General features: G+C 41.7%; 1 protein-coding gene across 1 annotated transcript in view; it reads right to left on the bottom strand.

The window, feature by feature from the left end:
• LOC147727341 (alcohol dehydrogenase 1-like) overlaps positions 1-5,583 on the bottom strand; it is a 239,924-nt gene extending 234,341 nt beyond the window's left edge. Inside the window, exon 1 of the mRNA XM_086961424.1 lies at positions 5,485-5,583. Coding sequence (XP_086817550.1) covers positions 5,485-5,502 — 18 coding nt within the window. The 5' untranslated portion in view covers positions 5,503-5,583. The remainder of the gene's footprint in view (positions 1-5,484) is intronic.
• Between the last annotated feature and the right edge of the window lie 11,667 nt (positions 5,584-17,250).

The following is a 17,250-nucleotide window of genomic DNA, read 5'->3' as shown; positions in this document are numbered from 1 at the left end:
AGTTTGTAAACATCATATTTAGTGCAAATAGACAATGTGGTTTAAAAGTATAATATAAATACTTAAAAACATTTTACATACAAAATGAATTTGTTATTCTAAAAGCTTGTCCTAGTAGAGAGGCAGTGATGACTTCTTACCCCATGCTTGACTAATGGACAAGGAGAGGGGAGGGAGCGGGAGGGGGGGGCCCCAGGGGTTGTTTTGTCCTGTGTTGGGGATTCCTGTTAATTCTCGCATTATTATTGGCTCCGCTTGCACCTCTATGGCACCTCTTTTGACGCGGCCGGCCCAGATGGGTTGTAGGCGGCTTGCTGTGTTAACCAAGTAGGCCCCTGTATCGGCATGTTGGGTATAAGCAGTGACACTGGCCTAGACCGCCTCCTCTCGAGGCCGGCGCTGATGATTTTGAGAGGTGCATTGTGCTTATTTTCTACTCAATAAAAAGATTTAATACTAAAAGCTTGTCCTATATTGATGTGCAATCCTACGCAATGTAAACATAACATTATGTACAAAAGATGCTGATAAATACTGTGCTATAAAAACCATATATTTTATTTACAATCCTGCGGGGACATCTAAAATGGATGGCAACCCCTCTATTTAGCTGATGATGATGCGTCGGGGACATCTAATAGTGATGGCAACCCCTCTGGTCTCAGATATAGAGCCTACGTCTAGTAAAGATCTCCATGAAACTATCTGTGCCCCTAACACCTATACTAACGAGTGGGAACTGATTATGTAGACTGGTAAATCAATTCCTATTTACATTCTCTTCAGGTCAAATGAAAAATAAGGGTGAATAACAGAAGATATACAGTAAGGGCCCGATTCACAGAATGAACTTAAGACTCAATCCTAAACTTACTACTTTTGGTATTCACAGAATGAACTTACTACTTTTGGTATTCACAGAAGTTAGGATTTTGTCTTAAGTCTGTCTTAAGTCTGTCTTAAGTTTGTCTTAAGTCTGTCTTAAGTCTGTCTTAAGACAAACTTAAGACAAAATCCTAACTTCTGTGAATGCCAAAAGTAGTAAGTGCATTTTGTGAATGCCAAAAGTAGTAAGTGCATTCTGTGAATACCAAAATAGTAGTAAGTTTAGTATTGAGTCTTAAGTTCATTCTGTGAATCGGGCCCCAAGTTACAAAGGAAATAACCTTTGGGCAAGGAAAACAGATGTAACAATATGAGAGCGGCCTCAACAGATAGTAATATTACAGTTCAGTGGGTGAGGGCTAGGGTGCAGATGATATATGCTGTTCATGAAAATTAGATAAGCAAACCCTACAAAAAATGATATAGATCTTATGTGGTGTAAAGTCCATTCGGCACCTTAGTATCCAGTTCAAGTATCATTTTAGACTCGAGTTGACGCAGTATATTATCTCTATACCCTCCCCTACGTGGATGGGGGACAGATGTCAACACAAAATAAATGAGACACTCCAAGTTGTTATTATGCACACTCCTGAAGTGCCTCGCCACTGGATAAGAGTTATCATTATTTACAATTGCCCGAAGATGCTGTAATATCCTGGCGTGCACCGCAAGCCGAGTTCTACCAACGTGCCGCAAGTACACGCCAGGACATAAACAGCATATTCTGTCCTGCAACTGTAATTACCCTTAATCTGCAATGGCACCGGACTGAATGGGGTCATGTAGGTGCTGGCGTTGACACCGAATTTGCACGCCCGCAACTTGAGCATTTGAAAAACCCAAGACGTTGTGGAAACCAGGATTTTTGCTTAAATAGTTCAGGAAATGAATTGGTTACATGATTGCGTAGGGAAGGTCCTCTCCTGAACGTAATTTTAGGATTGTCAGGGAGTTTAGTTGCTAATACGCCGTCAGTTTGAAGGATAGGCCAACTTTTTGTTAGAATAGATCTTATCTTTCTATTTTGGCAACTGTATGGTGTTATAAACCTAATGGCTGAATTTTCAGGGTCTTCACTATTCACAGTGATCTCGCTGTTCTGCTCTAATAGAGAGTCCCTGGATCTTTGTTTCATTTTTTGGCTGCCCTTTTGAGAGTATCGTCATGATACCCCCTTGCTTTGAATCTGGTGAGGGCTTCCATTGTACATTTTTCCAATTCATCCACACTACTACAAATTCTTTTGAGGCGGAGCAATTCCCCATAGGGGATGTTCTCAATTATGTGACGCGGGTGAGCACTGCTGGCGTGCAGAGTGGCATTGCCTGCGGTAGCCTTTCTATGGAGGGTGGTTGCTAAATTGCCTGATCTAGGGAAAACCCTGACGTCCAAAAAATCAACTGAGTTGCTACTAATATGATGAGTAAACTTTAAATTAAAGTCATTGACGTTGAGTCTTTCAACAAACTTCATGGCACTGGCTTCATCCCCCCTCCAAATTAAAAACACATCATCTATGAAACATGCCCACATTTGCACATGTTCTGAAACAGTGTCATGGTGTTTACCCATGAGGAACTGCCTCTCCCAATAGCCCACGTGCAATATATATATATCTCCACCTCTATTTCTCCAACCTTGAGCCCTGACCTCAAAAGGGTGGCCTCGGTGCGCGGGGACCGGAGTTCCTCGCTTAACATCCACAAAAATCCTCCCTTGAAGAAAAAAAGAAGAGCGCCGTGCACCAGACAGATAGGTTCCTAACACGTTTCGGCTTAATGAAGCCTTGGTCACAGGTGAGCCACTGGATAGTTTAAGGGCGTGACCTTGATGCTACGCCCTTTAACCAAGACTGCGGCGTCACTTTCCAGTCCTGGAATACTTCAACGTCCATAAAGCACTGGATAAGTATTTCAATGTTCCGATTCAGTCAGCAATTGCATTTTCCAGAGTATTCATTATTCAAGGGAATTTCAGACTGTACAATTGTTGCTATTCTTTCTTTACATGTGCTCATCACTAGCCCAAAATATCTTGCTGCCAAAGTTCGTGCCATACTTCAGCACCTGCATTTGAAAGTCTGTCACGAACAGACCGGTGTCTGCTCGTATCCCCTTGCTCTGCTGCACCTTCTCTTTTCGGTTGAATATTTCATACCTTGAACTGTGGTGCCTGATGCAGGCGGGTCGGGCTCTTCACAAATCAATCCACCTCTATTTCTCCGACCTTGAGCCCCGACCTCAAAAGGGTGGCCTTGGCTCGCGGGGACCGGAGTTCCTCGCTTAACATTCACAAAAATCCTTGTGTTGAAAGTGCATGTTTCAGTGTACGTGCCAGAATATTTTAATGAAATAGAAGAAGAAGATATTTGAGAACTCACTTAAAATGTGTCCTAATTTTTCTTTCTATAGCACTAACCATAATTTATATGACAAAACAAAACCCCTCCTTTAGTTCCTTTCTAAATTAAATGTTTTTAGTTTTACCAGTTTGATTCAATTGAGATGGCTTTAGGTGTACCACACTTTTGTCATACGTAAGACTATTACTGGTTTAGTTGTTCTTTAGAACACTCTGGAGGCTGCAGTAGAGAACAAGGGAATCAACTGACAGGCTGCTCCTGTTGAAGTACAACAGGGAGATTATAGATATATCACTTAAAACATGTCATCACTTTTTTTCTACAGCACTAACCATAATTTCAATGACAAAATTGACCCCTTATTTTCTTCCTTTCTAAAAATGTTTTAAGTTTTGACCATTTTGATTCAATTAAGATGGTTTCAGGTGGGCCACACTTTTGTCATGAGAAAGACTGTTAGTGCTCTAGTTGTTCTTTAGAACACTCTGGGAGGCTGCAGTAGAACACAAGGGAATCAACTGGCAGGCTGCCCCTGTTGGAAGTACACATTTTACTTAGAATATCAGTCTTCATTATCGTATGGCTGAGAAACATAGTGTAAATTTACAGAACATATGCACTCATTTAAGCTCCTGGAGCACCTTCTACAACCTCTATGGGCAAATCATGGGAAAACTCTTTTCTCTCAAACCTTATTTCTGAAATCCAAGCAGAAGGCTTTTTCCACAGGGTAAAATAACCTTATCAACAAATGATTTATATTGTAACTAAAATCTGTTATCACCCTTTATACATTCTACTTTTTGTGTCCCTCAAAACCTGCCATTCACTACAATGCATTTCAGTGAGGTGCTACCATGTATATTGGTCCCAAGATAGCTGCCATCACTTTCTGGTTGAAGTGTTGACAGACAATCAGATCTCACCATGAGATCTGTGCTTAAGCTCTGCCCAGATATAGAAATTTTGATTTCCTTTCATTTCTCAAAAACTACCGAACTGATTTACACAAAATAACATAAAGCGTGATTTGCGGAAAAAAATTGTACTGGTCTGTCAAATTTGGTGTAATTCCGTCCAGCAGTTCGGGCTGCAGCCGTGTCTAAAAACTCTATTGAATTAACATGGGAAAGTTCTTTTTTTTTACCTCCCCTTTTTCTCTGCCCCGCATGACAGATCAACCCGAAACTTTCCATGCACAACTAGAATTACTGGAGCACGTTTTTTTGAAAATGTTTGTAAAGATTCGGGATACGATGCCAAAGGTATAGGCTAGTCAAAAAACACTTTTCCTATGGAAACATGGTCCTAACTATAACTACTTACTGGGGACTGCCAGTAGGTTTTATATCCATCTATCTATCTATCTATCTATCTATCTATCTATCTACCTATCTATCTATCTATCTATCTATATATAAACATAATATATAATTTTTGTAAGATCAAAAGTACAGATCTAAAATCTACAGTTCAGCACAAAAATAACAATGTTTATTTCAGCTTTTGAAGCGATCAATTAATTCCATGTAAAAGTGATACTTTGGGAAATAAATACCGCTTTGGTAGTGTTAGGTGCACAAACAAATTACTCTGCTAATTAGCGCCTCCTGTATATTCTGAGAAATGTCTTAAATAGTGCACAAGGACGGGGTGGAATAAAAACCTGAGCCCCACCTTCGGGCATAACAAAGATAATAAGAGTCACTCAGACCACTATATTCACAGACAAGTTGTTTTGGGGGGGGGGGGCGCATGGGGGGATGTTGTTAAAACTTCTTAAAATGTATTCTCCAATAAATGATGCTCAAAGTCGGGTATGGTGTGAGGTGTTTGTCAGATTTCACTTGGGATTTTACATACACACGCTTACAGACAAAAACACACACACCTATGTGTCTGTTTTGAACGACTTAAAATTACTATTTTACAAAATATCGAGTTTAAAGTACGCCTAGCAATCCTCACTCTTCTCACTTCCCCTGGTCCTTAGCTCCCCCCCCCCACCCCCCCGCCCACACTCACCCACCCCTCCCCCCGAACCGCATGTCCTGCTTCTCATATGTTGTATTTTTTAACAAAGTATGAAAGTGCTATTGTTGGCCAATCCAAAGCTCACACTCCCCTCGATCTTACTGAGCAAGCTACACACCCCTGTTTATCCAGTCCGACCCACGGTCAGTTCATCTGCTTGCAGTCTTTAGAATTGTTTACATAAAAAAGGATTTGCTTACTTTCCCAGCTGTCGCCATTTCAATCGCTGTGATTTAGTGAAAAGTGTGTGTTGACGTCAGGTGCGGCTGGTCCCTTACAGCACAAACGCAACGAATGTGTTGGAGAGACTTTGATCAGATTTTTCAAAGTCAACCTGTCCTTCAAACCGTACCAGTAAAACATGTAAAACAACATGGAGCTGGGAACGGCGCCGCTCAAAACCTGTATTGTCACATGTTGATGGAGGAATGCAGTATTGTATTACAGTTTGAAAAACACAACAACTGGTAATCCGATAACTTTCCAGTAGATGAAAATACAATGGTATACATAAAAGACATACTTGCATTCTGTGAGGGTGATTAATGTTATATTTTAAAACTGTACTTACATTCAGTACAGACCTTTCACACAATGTAGTGCCTCGAATAGTGCTTAATTTGTAAAAAAAACTAAAAAAAACAGCCAACAGATTCAAAGAACCTAACATGAAAAAGCATTTGTCTCCTCACATAAAAGACATACTTGCATTCTGTGAGGGTGATTAATGTTATATTTTAAAACTGTACTTACATTCAGTACAGACCTTTCACACAATGTAGTGCCTCGAATAGTGCTTAATTTGTAAAAAAAAAAAAAAAAACAGCCAACAGATTCAAAGAACCTAACATGAAAAAGCATTTGTCTCCTCAAGTGGCAGTACCCGACAAAATAATTGTGACTTTTACATGTTTTAGTGGCAAGTATGGCGGTGTTTTACTTGCCCCTGTATCATGGAAGCAGCTTTCTGTAGATGGTAATTTGTGACAAGGATATCTCTGTGCATATCGCTTTGCTTTGCATTTTGTTGTGTTGTGTTTTGTGCTGTCATTATTTATGCGGCATTTTGTTATTGTAGTGTGTCTGCTGTGTTTAATTCAGACTTGACTCTTTTGTCTTATTATATTTATTGTGTTACTATTCTGCTTTATGTTAGGGTCACCATGTAGTGTTCTGTAATTATTTCTGCGATGTTACATTTTCAGCCAAAATCTACATTTTCCATTGAAGTTGAAGTTGAAGGAACAAACAATTTACCAGTGCCAAAGGTGAAAACACACCTGAGCTGCAGCTTTTCAACTTTTCTAGAATCGACCCGTATTGTGACTGAGATGACGCCTTAAATTAGCACTTTCAACGCTCATTATGTGATTCGAGACTTGTTTTCTAGTGTGAAAAGAATGTATGTTTGTTTTGCTTGGGTAGACTTTTAAACAACCTGTGAGAATCACAGATTCTTCAAGCAACGTGTGTTGCTTTCAACCCATGAACACATAAACATGAAACAGCATCCTAACACACCAGAGCAATCCATATCTCCAGTGCTGTGGCAGACATTATGCGAAAATTAAGACGCCATTTTGAAGTTGTCAAGCGTTACCATGCCCAATCAGTACAATTTACAGTATTTACTTCTTTTTTTTAGGTCTGATAGGCGTTATCATAAAACAAAGTTTAATGGGATTGGTGCCGCCAAACCTCTTTATACCTCATACTGAGGACCTTGTCTAATGTTATGAAGCCAGTGCTGTGCTTATTGTCCTTGGGCTACCAAATAATACATTTCGAAATTTGGAGCCGCAACTTCCCCGTCTCAAACAGGAGCTGTATAGTTTTCTACTTTATTCTAGCTTTTTTACCAACCTAGGTTAGCTTTACCATTAACGAACTGAGCTGTGTGAAAAAAACTACGTTTTAGTGGGAGCGGGAGGTTCTGAAAAAGATAAAGTCATTGAGGAAGTAGTATCATTTCCATGATAGCAATGCAGCCGGCCATCGATATTCGCATCTTATTCCATTTGCCAATATGAATAGCCATCTTATCCATACATGCCCCATAATTGGTACAATACAGTATGTCTACATCCCAGTGGTATTGTATCCTCTACCCAAGTACCTAACCGGGTCCTTACTCCACGGTATGGGGTATTCCAACTGAACAGAAGTGGTGTTGTTAGTCCAGGAGATCATGATTGTTTTATCCCAGTTTATAGTAAGACCAGACAACCGGCCATATACAATTATTTCTCTGATAATAGGATTAAGTTGGATTTCGAGGTTTTTGACTAAGAGCCTGATGTCATCCATGTAGAGCGATAACAGAGTTCTACGTTTATCAAACTTAATACCCCCTTCACCATGGAATTCCCGTAGCAAACTTGCCAGGGCTTCCACCACCAAAGGACACAATATCGGTGATATGGGGCCGCAATGATGCGTGCTCCACTTAATGCCTATTTGCTCAGACAGCATATTATTCACCTCCACCTGGGCAGTAGGTTTATTATATAGAATCTTGTCCATCTTACCAAATCAGGGCGCAATCCCATTCTCTTCAATGTTGTAAACAGGAATGGCCACACAATAGAATCAAAAGCCTTGTCGGCATCTAGAAATCCCACTGCAGCCTTAACGTCCGGGTCTACTTGATGTGTGGCAGAAAACAGTGTTCTAAATTAATAGCAGTTGATCTACCAGGGATTGTTCCGGTAGCACTTAGCTGTGCAAAAAGGGGACCAGTTTGGCTGCAGCTGTCTTGGCAAGGATCTTATTGTCTATATTGAGGCGTGACAAAGGCTTATATAAGTCACACTTATTAGGAGACTTACCAGGTGTCAGAAGCGTGACCACATTAGTCTCTCGCATCGTTTGAGGCAAGCACCCCTCAGCTAATCCCTCTTCATATACCATTTGCAGTACAGGTGCAAGATCCTCTATATATTCCTGTAGAATTCTGTTTTGAAGCCATCACTGCTGGGTGCCTTATTAATTTTCAAGTCTGTAATGGCTCTTCGAATCTCAAGTAGTGTGATTTACAGGAAACCATGACACACAGAAACACGGGAAACAAAAAGTGTTATTTACATTACTTTTTTAAAATGAAGACCGCGATGAGGAGCAATTTAAAGAGAGACATTGAGCAGTAGGCAATGACCAGGACGTTCCATGGGTGCCCTCGTGCAGTGTATTCTAAAGCCATCAGGATAGGCATTGTCACAATAAACTGGGAAATGAAATTAGCACAGTGTGGCAAGTTGCAATTGACTGTCCATCTGCTCCTCACATAAACATCAAAGGTAAAATGTCATAGGTTGAGAGCCGCAGGCTTCACATTGAAGGGGGACTGGACATCAGTGACTTGTTGAGGGAAGAAGATGTAACTATGATAAGATCAATGTTTGTTTATCATCGTCTTCTGAATGCAGATGGATTCGATCTGCTATGTTGCCCACTCATTGGGATTGGACAATTGCAAATGTACTCCTCTATGTTATCATTGTAGTAAATGGTTGCAGACATTCACCTGAGCAAAGGTCTCAGCTTCCTAGCTCTACTGCTGGAATTTTTTTAAACTTCCTATGTTCTCATAAGCAAAACCATTTCTGCTTGCGTAAGTATACAAAGTGTATATACACTCATGGGGAAATATCTTTCATGGGTGCAGTTCCCCTTTTGGAATTCGTTTTCCTCTACTGGGAAAATAGGCGTTTTCCCTTCCCACTCCCACCCCAGATACATATTTGCATCTGCTATTAACATGCCCTTTTCCAAGGTGGGAATGTGTTGCAAAAATATGTTTGACTACCCTGAACCTAGAAGGCTTGTGGGTGTTCCCTCCCTGGAACACCAACTCCTAGCCAGTAGGAGGAGATTAACTCACTTAAAAATGTGTATAAAAGTAAACCTTATAGGCATACATTCTTTTTCTTTGAATCACAAACATGGCTTTACACTCAAAAATAAAGACATTTGCAAGTGCATGTTAACCTTACCCATGCAAACAGTTTTGTGGAAAGGCACTTTGATGTTATTGTTGTTTACTTGTAGTGTTATAGGTAGAAAGAGAATGTTTGCACTGAAAGCATTAGGTCATAAACAGTTCAATCACGAGGCAGGAGGCAAAACATACTATTGGGAAAAGGGGAGACCTGATTTACTTCAATCACTATTTCACCTTATATCACGTCCCTACAGTATTCCATAGCTCCGACCATATCTCGTGGTGTTGCTGCACTTTGCAAAACATCGAGAAAGCTTCAAATATTAATAGGCCCATGATGCAGTAATCAGTATTTTTATATAAAATTGTTTCAAGAACGAAACAGATAGTCACAAAAAAACTCACAGAAGCCCAAGAAACCACACTTTGAGGTAAGATAGAATTGACGATGCATTCTATATCGTTGAACAAGAAGTAGACAGCGACAGTAACATCCATGGTTTTTGTCTTTAAAACTTTAGGACGGGTTGGAAGCTAAAAATAAAATAATAGCGGAAATTAAACTTCAACTGATCAGTCATGCACAATTACACAGACAAAATAAATGCATCTGCAGGGCTAGCTATCTTTTTTTCTGATTTTATGCTGCTTGGCTGCTTGCGTGACCATGGACGTGACGAACATGACCACTTGCTGTAATTTTAACAGGCGATTTCTACTAATAGGAGCAGCATATCCCACAGCATTAACATCTACTAAAATTAGATCAATTGAGGTTTACAAGGACCCTCAAAACACCATAAATTGCTAAATTAACCCTTGAGCTGAGAGACTCCTGGCAACCTACCCACTCCCTCCCCTACACATTATATTCTAGGCATTGTGGAGAACAGATGAACATACTCAAGCCCACTTTAAATCTCAGTTTAAGACGTTCAAAGCAAGCTACATATGTCTGAATGTCTTATTAGCTGAGTGAGTCAATACGCCTTCTGTATCAGTTGCGACCGCCACGAATAAATGGTGATGGGGGGGGGTCGCTCAGGGGGGTAGGAAATAATATATTTAAAAAAAATTGCTGGCGGCCGCCTCCTGCATCACACCGCCTCTCCTCTTCTTGGGTCCCAGCAACCCCTGGGACAGACTCTCATCCAATCCCCGTGCTGCAGAAAAGACGCCCTGCTCAGACCAGGGAGTTTGGGGTTTTCTCCAGCCCGGCTGCTCAATGCAGCTGAGCCAGAGAAAACCTAAGTGCGCATGTGCGTTTTGGACAGCCGGCGGAACACACATGAGCACTTAGGGAGTGGAGTGCACTTAGCACTCCTCCTCCCACCTCCCATGCCTAGGCCCTGCCCCTCCCTACAGCGCTGGCTGAGAGCCGGCAAATGCAGAATAAAATGATGCAAGAACATAGTTTTATTTGATATCTGCTGGCTCTGAGCCAGGCACTGGGGCGATACTCCTCTGCCATTGCGGAGGAGCCGCAGCTGTCTGTATTTACTCACTAAAATAAGGGCATTGTTAGTAAACTTTTCAATCAGAGGTTTCAAAACACATTCCTTGTTGACACACAATGGCCATGCAAGCCCTTCCTTACTCTTCTTACTGAAGAAGTCACTTTATTATTATTTATTTAAACTTGGTTTAATCATATCTCATGTCCATCCGCATGTGAAATAGTGTACATTATTGCGCGACTCGCAAGCAGTAGAAAGTACTTGTGTTATTAATTGTCATAATTGATAACCAGTTGACCCCTGCACTTCACCATGGGTACAAGCGCTACATCAATCGATGGCAGTGAAATCCACTACCTTTTTTTAAAAGAGAGGTGAAGTAAAGGTACTTGGGTTACGGAGATGGGGCTCCGTAAAAAAAGCACTGGCACAGCAAATAGCTCTGGTTTAATGAGTCAATGCATCTAAACGCTGACATTCACAAAAGCTGTTTACAAGTGTTGCACGCTCATTAAAGCCTACACTATCTGCTTTGTCAATTTGTTAATGCAAGGAAAAAAGGAGCAAATATTATTTCTTTCCATATAGCATGTATATAGGTGATATAACATTGACCATGACAGACAGCATGATGATTGAATGTTATTTTTTCTCCAGAGGGTGGAATGATACACCAAATAGCTAATAGCATGACGCAAAAGAGCAATACTCTTCTGGGCGGAGTCAAACCCTCTTTATGTATATTTTAATAACACGTGTGGCACAATAACTTTACTGTCAAGCTGGACATAAAAATCAGAAGCAGTGTTATGGGGCCAAAACAATTACAGGCGTGGGTTCGAACTATGAAGTTGGTTCACTGAAACAATCTTGTCTGCCTTTCCTACTCACAGTCAATCTCCACTGTTATTGCTTGCTATCTATAGTTGTTATGTAACACTCAAGACCCTTGGGCAGCCAGACACTAAAATAGAAAAAGAACAAATGTCCCCTCAGGGTCTTTCAAAAAATGATGAGCTTGGCAGTCTGCCTCAATTAAGATGGACTGATAGAAGGAAGATTATATCTGGGTTTGAAGAAGGAGACTCGTGGTGGACGTGAGAGATCACAAGATGTTTGATTGTGGTGAAGTCACTGGCCTACAGCATGCAGTGGAGAACATCTTATGGTGAATTCACCTAGAAACCATGAAGGGATGGTCCCACACCAGGAGCTGTGTTAGAAGGTACATGTGACACAATCCTTGGCGCTGGAGGCCTAATAAAATGTTTCCATTTGGTTCGAGTTCAGTCCATACAGTGACCAATGTGTGAGACGTGCTCCTCTGAAATTAGGTGTCTTTGCCGATCACGTTGAATCTCAAAATGTCTGCACGAGGTGTGTTGTATGAGAGGTAAAATAGACAGAAGAGGAGATCCATAAACACCGGGCTGCAGAGTCTAATGAACAAGAAATACATATAGTCGTGATGATGTGCAGAAGACCCCTGAACAACGAGATACAAGAATTGGAACTGATAGTGCATCAAGAGTAAATGCTGAAGCTACAAACCAGAGCTAAGGAAATGTGACCAAGATCATTACTGTGCTCCATCAAAACAAGGACATACAAATTTGGAATTGTTGATGCCCTAGTGTTAAGAGGTCTTCATTTGCACATGCCTTTGGTCCATTGAAGGTCAACAGCGGTTAGGCCTCTGGTGCATTGGTCCTGCCGTGATATGAGGAAGAGCAGAATGGAATCCTTTCCTAGTTGGTAAATCGGATTAAAAGGAATTAAAGGAAAAGATTTGGGTCCATTTTTGTAGGCAGCAGGAAAGGTCTGTACATTTCATTTACTAGAAGTGTGGCTAATGGGGTTATTTTTTGCCTACAGTGGATGTCTGTTTGCTGTTTGTGAAAGGCTTGCCTTAGGGCTTGCCTTTGCTCGCTTACCCCTTCCCAATTCCTCCTCCTCACCTCCTCGTCCCTGACACAGCTCAGGGGGGTCAGAAATAACTTACAGTGCAGCGGCCAGGTAGCCCTGGGACCCGACCCGTCACCTCGGCTAACAGGGCTGGACTGGCAGTTTGGAATGCTGCCAAGCTGGGGACTGATTTCCCTGCGGAGGGGACTGATTTTGTTCATGGAGACCTGCGTGTGCTTCGAAATAATTAAAGCAAAACGAATTTCGTTTAGCATACGCAGGTTTCCATGAGCGGAATCAGCCCCCAGCTCAGCAGCATTCCAAACTGCCCGTAGCCAGTCCGGCCCTGTCGGCTACCATGGCAGCGCTGTGTCTCCTGTCCATGGAGCCCTGTGCTGGCCACAGCTGCAGAGCACGGTGGAAGGTGAGTGGAGCATGTGGGGTGTGGTGAGCACCATCTCAGATTGTGCCCAGCCCAAGGCATGTGCCTCGTTCCGTAACATAGAATACAGATTTGTTTACCCATAGGGGGTCCAGTAGTTCACCCAGAGAACTCTACTTTTATTGCTTTTTATTCTTGTGCCTGTAGTTTTAATCTTTCCGTTCTAAATGCAGTACTACAAGTACCAGCAGATTGCGAATCAAAAAACAAAAGACTAAGTTATGGCTTGTTTTTTCTATTTTTAACCCTTTATTTTAAAATCACCAAATAGTGAGAAACAGATCCTTTAGTGGAAATTCTCACCAGTTCAACAACGTTGTTTTAGAATGTGTTTTTTGTTACAATATGGGCATGTTCATTTAAAAACACAGCAATTAAATAATAGAATTGGGAGGCCCAGGTCGGATGGGTCTACAACATGACCAATCACTGCATGACTTTATTGTGAAGTCATGCAGTGATTGGCCATTTAAATTCTGCATGTACTCTCTCTTCCATCTTTGTGAGCATTGCCACCAGGCAGTGACGACATTGCACACGAGGCGGGAGCATCGCGGAGACAAGAGTTATTCTCTGTAGTACAGTTCTGACTGACCTCGTTGAAGGGGCTGGGATTCTTATCTAGATTTTTACCTTATCAATTCTCCAGAATCCCAGGACAGGTCGACTGGACCTTTTTGTCTGCTAAGAAGTGTAGAGGGGAGGTTTCCAAACTCATAATTAAACAGCTTTGTAAATCGGCAACCATATTCAATTTAAAGAACCACTGACTACGAACTGAAGTTAAGAGTTTATTACAAAGCCAAAAATAATTGAACATACAAACACCTCAGCAAGAGGTTCAAGAAAGAGACTGACACTAATAAAAACATAATCCTACGAAGGAGTCTCAGACGACTCAGAATGAAAAGCAAAGTCAATTCTAGAAACATCAGGCATCCAATTACCGTCCCTATTTGAAGGCTGGACTGCATTTACAAAAGGAAAAAAAAGGTTACTCTGTCCCTACAATAACTCTAAGGTGACATTTCTACTTAACAATTCCCTTCAGGCAGGAGTAAAGGTGTCAGTCACGAAGACTCCCTAAGAAGTGCATTCACGTTTCTGAAATAAGTATTCTAAACTACTGAGCTCGTTCTAAGATGCTCCATCCTACACCCCACTCTGCTCTAAGTTCCCTCAAAGCTGTCTAAGTTGCCTACGTCCTGCTCTAGCAACCTCCTGACAAAGTCTGCTCTCTGCCCTCGGAGTCTGTCCCTAATACATAACTCCCCAAATCGTAGATATGCCCAAGGCACACCCCTCTGGGCAGGTGTTGGTCTTCGTATTGTTCCAGCATGGCATCCTTCCATCCAGCGTCTGTTGAGGTGTCCTTGGATCCCAGGCACCCTCTCACCAAATGTTGCAGATGGACATTCCTCTGGCATCTACTCGCCCACACTCCTACCGGCCTAACTTCCAAACAATGGATCTTTCTACCTAACGAGCTCCATGGCCTTGCACCTGCAACTGAAATTCATGAGAAGCAAACTTGTGCACAGCCAAAGTTACAATTCAATATTCGCTGAGAACAGCACCCTTCCCAACAAGCAGCTATTTCACAAGAATAACCAATGCTAACTAAAGAAATTACAGTTAGGCCTCTACTGGCTTTTTTTCATGTCCCAGGCCTTTACACGTTTAAATACATTTCTAAATGATTCTACATTATAAGCAATGCACTCTATTCCATTACAAAGACAACATTACATTTAATCTCTAAACGTAAGTTCTTTTCCACATTAAAGCGTCACATCCTATCTCCTACACGTGCAACTCTTAATATGGCACATTTAATAATCCTACAATGCACACGTTTAGTAGCATTTCTACATCATTTAAAGCATTACACTCCTTTTAAGGCTCTACATTAATCTGCAACGTTATGAATACATTGTTTACACATTGCACTAATTCCCAACCTACTGGTATATCTCTAAAAGCACACATTATTATACCCTCTAAATATGTGGGCGCTGACTACGGGAGATATGGTGCACCCCTACAATTTTCCAAAACAACATGGCGCTCTCTCATCACCTTGTTACCTTAGTCCCGTGCTCAGCCAAAACAAACTAAAGGCAGTAGTCAGAGTTCGGAGACACAGGCACGCAGCCACGGTGTAGAAAATCTAATAACAGGTAAAATAACTCTCAGTTCAGTTGAGAATTTTTAGGGATGGTTGTTGTGGAGTTAGTGGTTACCGTTTGTACACTCAGTGCTTTGGCCAGAGTGGAACTATGGGCCAGATGTGCGACCCTTTCATTTAGCGCTTTGCAATTTGCGACTCATTGCGAATCGCAAATTGCGAGACAATACATTAAATGTGCAACCGTGGTATTACTCTGTTTTGCAATTCCTAATGTGGTCCCAAATTGAGAGGCTCATTAATATTAATGAGCCTCTCGCAATTTGTGAGCCCATTGGGAATGCCAGCCCTCCCAGGGATGGTGGCCTGCCGGACTCTGCAGACCACCAGATCTGGGTCTGCTTTCTAATAAAGCAGCTTTTTTTTTTAAATGCAGCCCGTTTAAGGAAAACGGGATGAATTTTAAAAAAAAATGAAACGTTTTCGTTTCATTTTGTAAGGGCAGGCAGTGGTCCCTGGGACCACTGCATGCCCTTCAAAAATATTTTTAGAGATAGTCACAAAGTGGAAGGGGTACTATGGGGATCCCTTCCAAATTGCGATTGCAGTACCACCCTCTTGAAGAGGGTGGTAATTTGCAAGTGGTTTGCGACCGCAATTGCGGTCACAAAAAATCCACACATAGCATTGTGGACACAATTAGGAAGGAAACGCCCCTTCATAAATGCGACTCGCAATTCCTAAATAGGGAGTCGCTAATACATTGCAACTTACTATTTAGGAATTGCACATGGCCAACAGTGATTTTGCATGCACAAACGGGTTCGCAATCGCGTTTGCGCATGCAAAATCACGTCATACATCTGGCCCTATGTGACTAAGGCACTGATGGACTGCCCTTCTTGAAATGTGAACCCTGTGAGTTTTTCCTCGGTTTGTAGTGTTGCTCTTTGCTTAGCAAGAGCAAGCAACAGTCAACTGGTAAATGAACGACGCAGCATGATCATCAATAGCACACCCTCCCCACTAAGCTGAGCTCACAAACAAACTACCATTCTATGGGTATGCTGTGGCCTGCCTAAGGCCTGTCTAGGCTAAACTCATGCCGATATATACATATATCAGTCAGTCACCTGCCCTAGCGTGAAAAGTGGCTATATTCGCTAGGCACCCGTAAGCTCGATGTAGTGCTGCATCTTGAGTATTAAAAAATCTGCTGTCACTCAAACTAACTATTTCAGTACTAATGGAGTCTTCATCAGTATACGGGGTACCTATTTCCAATATCTGTCTATGATCTTTGAAAGTCACGGTGGTACAGGAAAGTCAAGGCTCTGCGAGTGACTGTGCATGGCGGTGGCAAGAACCACATAAATTTAAAATGATCGTGGCATCATGGCAATGCTAGTTAATTATTATATGAATACAACCAGGAGGGGGGAGAGAGAGAACAAGTGGATTCAGTCTCCCTAAGCAATATGATTAAACAAATTGGAATCCACTTAGAAAGTGGTGGTGGTCCCTAAAGTGATGGGGAGCACACAGTGTTGTTTAAATGCCCCTCACACACCAACAGGCCCCTTGGTGTCATGCTTCATCATCGGGGCCTTCGCACCCCTCTACGGAATGCGGCGTGCTATGACTAACGACTGCGTAGGAGCACTTGGTAGTGAACTATGTGTGGGTGTGTGTTTAGGGGGAAAATGTGAGTTAGTGAGGTGAGGTGAAAAAGTGAGTTTAAAAAATACCTGGCTCGTAGGAAAAAAATATATTTATTATGTCCTCGGCTGGTATTATTAAAAAGGTGCAGAGTGAGGTTGATTGTATACGTATTAGGGTATATCAACCATACAGGGTGTCAACATGTTTCGGAGTACAGAGACTCCTTCTTCAGGACAAGGATATGCACGTTATCCTCACCTTACTCACATGTAATGTTAAAGTGTATTCTACAAAAATATATAAAGGTGAAATGTACCTATAAATGTTGTTTGTATTAGTAAGCTCAGTTGCGCCCAATTGGCGTTGAAGAGAACCTGTGGAAAAAAGACATAATAAACATAATAGTCGGATGTCCAGGAACTGAGGAAAGAA

Source organism: Lissotriton vulgaris, chromosome 3_1 (assembly GCF_964263255.1).
Source record: "Lissotriton vulgaris chromosome 3_1, aLisVul1.2, whole genome shotgun sequence".
Taxonomy (NCBI): domain Eukaryota; kingdom Metazoa; phylum Chordata; class Amphibia; order Caudata; family Salamandridae; genus Lissotriton; species Lissotriton vulgaris.
Note: the sequence above shows the minus strand (reverse complement) of the source record. Positions and strands in the feature narration are given on the sequence as shown.